At 32.8% G+C, this 9,465-nt stretch overlaps 1 protein-coding gene across 2 annotated transcripts in view; it reads right to left on the minus strand.

Moving 5' to 3' along the window:
- The window catches only part of LOC106869154 (leucine-rich repeat serine/threonine-protein kinase 2), a 132,225-nt gene that overhangs the window by 60,969 nt on the left and 61,791 nt on the right, over positions 1-9,465 (minus strand). For both annotated transcript variants that reach the window (XM_014914759.2, XM_014914760.2), the window contains exons 20-27: positions 8,663-8,782; positions 8,106-8,205; positions 7,776-7,877; positions 6,540-6,662; positions 3,850-4,005; positions 2,133-2,242; positions 1,705-1,828; positions 917-1,143 (exon numbers count right to left, since the gene is read on the minus strand). In XM_014914759.2, coding sequence (XP_014770245.1) covers positions 917-1,143; positions 1,705-1,828; positions 2,133-2,242; positions 3,850-4,005; positions 6,540-6,662; positions 7,776-7,877; positions 8,106-8,205; positions 8,663-8,782 — 1,062 coding nt within the window. The remainder of the gene's footprint in view (positions 1-916; positions 1,144-1,704; positions 1,829-2,132; positions 2,243-3,849; positions 4,006-6,539; positions 6,663-7,775; positions 7,878-8,105; positions 8,206-8,662; positions 8,783-9,465) is intronic.

Raw genomic sequence — 9,465 nt, forward strand, 5'->3', positions numbered from 1 at the left:
AGCAGATGACAACGTTTCTCTAAAAGAAATGGAAAAACTTTCAAAATACAAAGACCTGGAAATAGAGATAACTTGAATGTGGAATCTAAAAACAGAAACAATTCCTATCATAGTAGGTGCCTTAGGTATAATAACAAAATATTCAGACAAATACATAACAAAAATAGCAGGACTTACAAATATATATAACATACAGAAAATTGCACTACTGGGTACTGCACACATTCTACGCAAAACACTTTCAATACAGTAAACATAAGAGCACCACAGCAAACCACAGCACATACCCAAGGCGCACAGAGCTGCGCTCGGTAGTGAAGTGAAAGCACGTTATAAAAATAAAACTACTGAATAATAATAATAATAATAATAAACAAAACAATAAAAAGTACTTTTTTTTTATCAAACAAAAAGTGAACTTTTCTAAGGAAAAGGATATAATTGATTAAGTCCTCTTCACTACTTATAGGAATGAAAGACTGCATGATTGCAGTTAAATGACTGAAATAAGTAAAAAGTATGAAGTATCCTTAAAAATGACCATGCTGTCAAGTCTGTATATCCTATTGTAAATTCTCAGAACACTGTGTTCAGGACTTTCTAAAATTCTTCCTAAACTTAGACCAGAAAACCAGCCAATAAAGGCTATGTGTCAATTCCTCATCAACACCAGAACACATCCCAAACCATTATTGCTCATGTTTTCCACTACCCTCAATGAAATATGAGAAGGAACCTTCTACCAATAGATTTGGCCAGCTGATAGAATGAAATGATTGTCTCAAAATATCCCAAGTGCTGTCTCATTCTTGGTATGTTCCTGGCCACTGGAGAGGCATTCTTCAAATGTCACACACAATCATTGTCCAAAACAATCAACCAAAAAAGAAATAAGAGAAAATAAGAAAAATCTTACATTAAAGAAATCTTCTGAAATTGTGTCAAGCTGATTGTTAGAAATGTTAAGTTTCTGAAGAAACTGCAAACATTTTTGATGAACAGCATTTCTTAATGTTGCAGAGATAAAGTCCGAAATATTGTTGTCCGCAAGATTTAGTGTAAAATGCTTTTGAGCAACATGGCTATTCGTTACAATTTTCTTACTTTTGACTATTAAACTTGGAGATTTTCTTCGATAAAATGCTGAAAAAGTTAATAATATTGAATTGTCATAAACTTGATTTTTATTACAATAAAATTTTGGAAGTTTCAAAAGACAAGTCCTATCAATTAATATCATTTTTTAACAAGAAAATATTTTGAGAAAAAATACAATATTTTGATATATGGTTATCATCTTATTTAGTGTTAACCTTTGCTATAGCTGTTAATGTTACTATGACTTAAAATTTTGGCACAAGGCCAGCAAGTTCAAGAGTGGGGTAAGTCAATTACATCAACCCCAGTGCTCATCTGGTACTTATTTTATCAACTCTGAAAGATGAAAGGCAAGTGTAAAGATGGACAAAATGCTGCTAAGCATTTTGCCCACTGTGCTAACGATTCTGCCACCTTGCTGCCTTACTATGACTTAAAATTACAAAGCATAATTAAAACCAACATTGAAAGATCCTCAATGTGATTACTTGACTTGCTAGAAATAGAAGCTAATAAATGGCACATTGTCTGGAAAATGAAAGAACATAAGTAGAACAGATGAAGGCTATTCCGTAACAAAATTATCTTTTTTAAAAAATCACATACTTTTTTGAAAATCATCTGAATTTGAACATTCTTCATCAGAGTGAAATTCCCTCTCTTTAGCTGGAGAAATATTGTAGAATTTAAATTTCTTTCCTTCCAATATTGAAAAAGTTAAATTCTTATCCTATAATGAAGAACAAAGAAATTAAGAAATGTTTAGTACCAGCGGCAAATTTTTTCAGGTGTGACTGTAAAACTCATCCTTTACCAGGCTACTGATGAAATCATAAATACAAAAAAGAAATATAAAATGGCTAAACCAGGAATCGAAATATTACTAGCAAGCTGAGAGATAACTACAATTCTTGAATACACGAGGGAAAAGTATAAGAAATATTTATGTATCTCATGAAATACAGAAGTGTTTTCCTTAGTAGAAAATGAATGAGTAGAAAATTGAAACTTGTTTAACTTCTGATAAATCCTACCTTTGATTTCAATTGGATATCACAGTAAATAGCAGCATCTTCTGGAGCTAAACAACCTATTTCTGGTTGAGAAGTATCTGTTAAAAAACAACTTTTACGAAGCCATGGTTCTAGAAGAAAAAAGTTTAAAGAATTAAGTAAAATAATATATTGAACTGAAAAATTATAAATAAAATTTTCTTTTAGAAAATTGGAGAAGGCAATCAGTTTAAGTATGTTTATATATATTCATCAGTTACTGTTTTGCTTCTCCATGCTGGCATGGTTTAGATAGGTTGTCACAGTCTACATCATCTTGCACATAAAGCAAAGAGAAGAAACTGGCCAACTTCGCTGTATAAATCTTACAGTATGGATGGCTGTGTTTTAATGGGTCATTAACATTAGAGAGATCTATCCCATGTGGGAGGACTAAAGAGCCCCCTGTACCCAGTATCAATTGTTATTTGGAGTAACTACTTTCCTAGATGTGTGCTTTGCCAAGTCCATGTATTGTTTGTACATTTCATTTGCTACACACACACACACACACAACCACTGCTATTACCAGTATTAAAGTACAGCTGAGATGAGTGGAATGCATATTCAATGTATATATATTCAATGCCTGACATCTCACAGTAGGCTTTATTCTGAGCTGCTGATGGAAGTTCAATGACAGAAAATACAAAAGAAGAGGTGCACTGAAATGGTACAAAGTAACTCAGATCCAATGGGAAGAACTGGTTAAAGATCATGTTACAATTTTTGTACATATGTTTAATGTATCATATACTGTATTACACTGTCACCCAGCTTTACCCTGAATATGATGATTTGTGTTCACATTCCTAACATTTTGGGCAAAACCTTTTGAATAACGTTTTACCTTATACATATGGGTCTGTGTAGCCAATAATGAAAGAACTATTGTTGTTGTTGTTGTTTATTATTATCATTATTATTATTGATTTGACTCAGGTTTGGTATTCTTCCGGGTAGGATTTATGTGGGTAGCAGGTTACTACCTGTAACCTTAGGTATCTACGAGCTTTCAATAGTATTTCAAGTGCTTAGAATCCTCCTGATAATCTTTCCTGTCCCTAAGAGGCAAACTTGCAGTAGAAGATCTACAGGACATTCTACTCCAATCCCCTTCAACCAATTTGTCTTCATCAGTTGATCACTGGAGTCAATGTAATTGACTAGCCCCATCTCCAAAATTTTCAAACCTTGTGTCTATCATAGAAAGGATATATACACATACATGTTATCATAATTATTTAGAGAGGCAAAAACAGTAAGAATTTAACTAAATGCTTTATGTGATTTACATTTATTCTCCACATTTTAAGTATGAAGCCAGCTAGGCTCAAATGTTTCATCCCTCTATCAAAGGACTAAGTACTAGGCATGTTTTAGGTTTGATTCAGTTGAATCTACTCCTCACAATTTGTAATCCTTGTGCCAATGTAAGAAATATTTATGAGCTCAATCCCATCATTGAAGATAAGGAATCATTTGTACAAGAAATAACATCTGTTTAATTCTTCTATGCCTTCATTTAACAATACTAAGGTTTCATATGAACACAAACTGCATCAAGTGGCGAATGAGAATATATAAAATTATAAAAGAAGATAGATTATATGTAAATACATCTGGAGAGTTATGACAACAAATCCATTGAAGAATTTATGAAAAATTAATACAATCAATGAAAATACATTACGCTTACCATGAGATAATTGGCTGAGATATAAACTGCTTTTGCCTCTACAATAACCAACTGTATCAACTCTTGGGTCATTGATGTGAAAAGGACTCATTGACCCAGATAATGTTGTTCTCTTCCATTCTATGAAATGAATATCAGATCCATTGGATTCATCAGCTACAAATATAATTATGGAAATAAATAAATACATGAAAATAACAATAACAACAGATTTGGTAGATGGTAACTGAAAGAAGCATCCTCTCTGTGTGTGTGTGTGTGTGCATACACGTGCAACAGAGCACTAGGGTATTGAGAAAAAAATTAGGCATAAGATGAAATATGTGGTCTGATCAATAAGTATCCGGACTATTGCTATAGTAACAAAGCTAAAATACACAGAGTGAAGCTGCTTGGCAGAGATTGACCTTGAACTCTGTTGTGCATAAAAACTAAGTTTTAACGTTCTAGGTTACTTCCTCTGTTTACAGCAATTCTTGGAAGGAAGGTGTATAGTGTGTGATTGTTGCATTGACTATGGCAGAGAAAGTTGAGCAGAGAATCTGCATCAAATTTTGCCAAAAGCTTGGTGATACCTGCTCAGAGGCCTATGCAAAGTTTTCAAAAAGTTTTCATTATTCTCGACATAATCAAGGAGATTTTGTGCAACTGAAACCCAAGTGACCTTTTAGTCAGTTGAAAGCAGTTTTGGCACAAACTTGGCAGATACGCATCTCATACCCAAATCTTCAGTGATAATGGACTAAACTGAACCGTTACTAATCTGCATATCCTCTGATAACTCACAGATGGTAATTCGACAATTTCCCCTCACAGCTGCATGCACATCTGTGATGTCTTCTCAGAGAAGATAATTGGAAAAGGAAGTGGTATGTGCCTATTCTGCTTTCAGGTGACAGGGAGGTGATGGGTGCTAGGGATGAAAGGTGGGGTGGATGGTTGATGGAGCAGAGAGGATGCAGGTGGTCATAGGGCAGAGTCCCTCATGGATGAGCATTAACCAAAATGGTCTAGGATATTGATTCTGCTGTGATGGACAAGTCTTCTTGCATACAGCAAGGTATCAAATATCTTGGTCCTTTGTTATCTCCTTTGTAAAGCTCAGTCTTGGAGATTGGCCTTCAATACTTCGTCCCATGTTTTTTTTTAGTCTCCCTCTTCCACAACTTCCATCCACTTTCAGTGATTGACACTTCTTTATACAATTGTCCATGTTCATATGCATCACATGACCAAATCAGCAAGTTTTCTCTCTTGTACACTGCATCTACAAGGTTTGATCAATGAGTAACCAGACTGCTACCATAGTAACAAAGCTAAAACATGCGGAGTAAAGCTGCTTGGCAAAGCCTGACCTTGAACTCTGCTGTGTTCTCTTAATCTTACTCAGAGGTAAACTATAAGATTAGGAATGTAGTCTACAGTATAAGGTGTACTGAGGGACAATGCAGGACAATGATATACATTAGAGAGACAACATGTGAGTGGATAGGTGAACATTGGCAGGAGCTCAAGGAGGAGAAAAGCTCATCAGTGCTCTACTAACATGCTCAATTAGAACATGGAGGCTTGGTTAATAACATAGCTGTTAAGATATTATCAACACACAGAACAGACACGACACTTAGACAGATTATAGAGGCCACACACATAGTAATAGACAGACTGAGCCTCAAGAGAAAACATGAATGAAATAATAACACCCTTCCACTCCACTGCACTATGCAACCTGATAACTAAACACAGGATGAGAGAAGAAAAAGGACACAGATACAAACAGTATAATACATAAATCTATATACACTGAATAAGAAAGAGGAAAAATATAGTGTGTGATTAATTGACAAAATATGACCATCCCCAAGTATAACAATATCTGTTTCAACGCATGATATCACATCAAGAATCTTGCAAAATAAATACATAACTGTAATACACACATGCACATACACACACACACACATTTTAGGAAGTTAAAAGTTATGGCTGGTCGTAGAGTGACCATTAGGTTCGCACCTATAAAGCACTAAGTAGTATAAATAGTATAACAGACTCAAATTGTTGTATGTCAGGTGTGAAAAGACTTAAGCATGATAGAAGGACCAGCACAGGTGTCTTGCCATAGAGGAGATGCAAAGCTGAAGAGGATCAGAGGAATGTAGTGATGGAAGTACTAGAGAGCAAGCACTCAAGGAACAAGGTGAGCATAACAGAGAACAAGGATGGTGGACCATAGGAGGAAATGCTTTCATAAGAGTATGAGTGGGGATTAAACAAGTGGTGGTAGAGGTTAATGTAGTGAGTGATGAACAAGAGTGGAAGTGCAGATGGTTGGAAATACCACTATGTAGAGGGGTAAGGTGGAAGATATAGGAGTGGCTCAGGATGGAGAAAAGAACAGAAAGTAGTAGAATGATGTGCAAGGTGTAGGAGGAGTGGAAAGGGTGATATATGTATATGTGTGTGTGTGTGTGTCTATTGAGTAAGAGAAAAAGATGAAAATGTATGTATGCATGAATGTGTATGTGCATGAGTGTACACAAACAGACAAACAGATGCGCACAAAGTTTATATTGATGAAGCCACCAAGAACAAATCAAATGCTTCTTTTCCCTTTTTTTATGAGAACGCAGTATAAACAATTCAAGAACATTTTACATATGACAGAAAGAGTTTTCTGACCTACTTACATGATGATGAAGAATAACTGCTACCAGAATCGTGAGAAAAATATCTGTTATAGGTGCTATATGATGGGTTCTTCCCAGATTTGTGAATGGATTGGATTTTTCTAGCAAGCCTTTTACCCTTTCCTGAAACATAAAATTTTTATCAGTACCCATTATTCAGTTTGCTTCAATCATATATTTATACCTAGATTTTCACATTTAAACAATTACATACATATCAATGACATCAATAGCTGATATATAAGACATGCTATAAATGATATAGGCTTCTGTTACTGTCTCCAACCTGGAGAAACAGTTATTACAAGATAATGACTTATTATTACAAAGATAATGAAACTCTTGGCAGTAATAAACCATGAAATGATACCTATTCACAGCTAAACAAACTAGACCAACATGAGTTCAGTGTCTTGGCTGCAAAAACTTAATAATTCATAGGATATAAATCTTTGACTTTTCATTTGATAGGCCAACCTCTTGATGAAACAGTAACTGAAGATTTCTCTTACATACATATTTCCAAATGTATATCGGCTAACTATTCACTTTGTCAAGCCCATTGGCTCATAGATCCAATAGTTTTCTCCATTATCTGCAGAATTAAGTATGTGAGAAAAATCCCACACACTTTAAATTCTGGTTTATTACAGTTAAACTTCACGCAAGAACTATTATTTCCTATATAGATAAACTCAAGATAATATGTTTAGTTTTGAAATTCAATTTTCAGTCTAAGAGTATATTTAAGTTGAAGTATAATTAATTTTAATTTTCTAATGAAATTATTAGTATTTTTGTTATATATTTCTAATACGTATAAAAGCTCTGTCAATTTGAGTATTTGAATAAAAAAAACACAGATGATAGCTAGTTTTTCATTTATTTCAACTCAAAATATAAACCAAAAAAAAAAATAATTAAATTATTTTTCTCTTCTGCAAGGTTTTTCTGAAATTCATTATATATTTACAATACATTTTCAAAATCTGGTAAATTCTTACATTTTATTCATATTCTAAATACTTTAGAATCCATTTATACACATTAATGGTTTTAATGACCAACTCAAAGGGATTTGCAGCAGTTGCTCTTGAGAGATAGCAACTCTTAACAGCAAGTAGAAAAGTTTTAAGTTCTATTTCAATGTAAAATGATGTCTTCATAGTATCTCCCTCTCACCCCACCATATCTTCGATGAAATAAATTTAAAGCTGCTAAAAGAAAGAATTTTACCTGCTGAAGGATGTTTTATGTAATGGTCACCTACAAATGTGGGGATCAACCAATCAAAATTGAAACTTCCTAGTCCAAGACCATTCCACAATATTGCTCCATCTGAAAGAGATTAGATAAATGTTTTTGATAATTCAAGATTTAACACATTGAGTTCAACTCATTGAGTAAATTTTAAATCCTTCAGAATTATTAGTATTATTTTGTAGACAAATATCAATGAGGAGAGTGATAGAAAAATCAATGCTTAGTATTATTTATTAAAGAACAGTAATTATAATTAGTAGAGCAGTATGTAAAATGTATTAAAAAATGTTAAAAATTACTTACCTTGTTCTTTTTGTCCAATATACAACAATAGTATTCCAACAATTGTATGATATTTATTTTCAATGGCTACTTTAAGGGGTGTTAAGATATCAGATACAGGCTGAAAAATTTTTTTTAATAGATTAAATATAGCTCAAGAAAAATTTTCAAATTATGTTTTAAAGCACAAGAATTATGTTTTAAAGCACAAGAATTATGTTTTAAAACACATGATCTAAAATCATAAATAAAACTAAGAACAGTAAGTTTTTTAGAGAAAAATTTCAAGATAATTTGAATACAATTGTTTTAAGACCTAGGAAATTAAGGATTTATAAGTAATGAAAATAATGTTGAATATTTATGTATAATGAGATGAAAGACAGGGCTTAAATAAATAAAGAATTAGGCTGGTGAATCTAAAGATTTATAATAGTGGCATACAAACAGTATGAGAGAGGAGTTTATATAGTAGGAATTGTATACAAATGAAATGTTGAGTGACTAGTTTGTCAAAGAAGTTCAAAATAAGATTCAGAAAATTAAACTAAAGTTATAAAGAAAAACAATTTGTGCACCTTCTCTAAAATTAAACGAACAATATGTTCATCTCCATTTCCACAGGCATGCAGTAAGGGTGTATATGCTTTATGTTTGAAGTTGACATCAGCACCAAGGCTTAAAAGGCATTCAGCTTCCTGAAAAAGAGATAATAGTATTTATTGAATGAATTTCTATATTTGATATCACTAAAACTTGTAATGGTTGAAAATTTCATCTGAGAAAAAATTTCAAGCACTCACAGATTTCTTTTACATATTGATTCTTGATATGACTGGTATACCTGTGCTGGCAAAAATGCCAACAGTTTTATTAATGATAGAAAATGGCACATCAACATAATGGGGAAAACTATTAATTGTCAGTAATCTAGTAAATATATATACACATACAGAATTGAAGCACTTGAAGAATAAGGTGTAACATCTCAGTTGAAAATATCACCCACAGAATGTATGATTGTGTATACAGAAACACACACACACGCATGCACGCACTCACACACACACACACATATGTACATATATATACATTGTATATATTTATTTATGTATGTATTTATATTATCTTAGTTGAAAAACTTCGATAAGGTAAATATGTTAATAGTTACCAGGGTAGCAAAATTCACAAAGAAATTGGGATATTATACCTGGTTAAGAGGTAGAAATTCCATGTTAAAGTGATGTATTTTGAGTTGATATAATAAAGAATAAATGGAGCAAAATGCATATAATTAAAGGAATTAAAGGAACTTATTTATTATATGCGTTTTGCTCCATTTATTCTTTATTACATATGTATATACATATACATTTATATA

This window comes from Octopus bimaculoides, chromosome 1 (assembly GCF_001194135.2).
Source record: "Octopus bimaculoides isolate UCB-OBI-ISO-001 chromosome 1, ASM119413v2, whole genome shotgun sequence".
In the NCBI taxonomy this organism is placed as follows: Eukaryota; Metazoa; Mollusca; class Cephalopoda; order Octopoda; family Octopodidae; genus Octopus; species Octopus bimaculoides.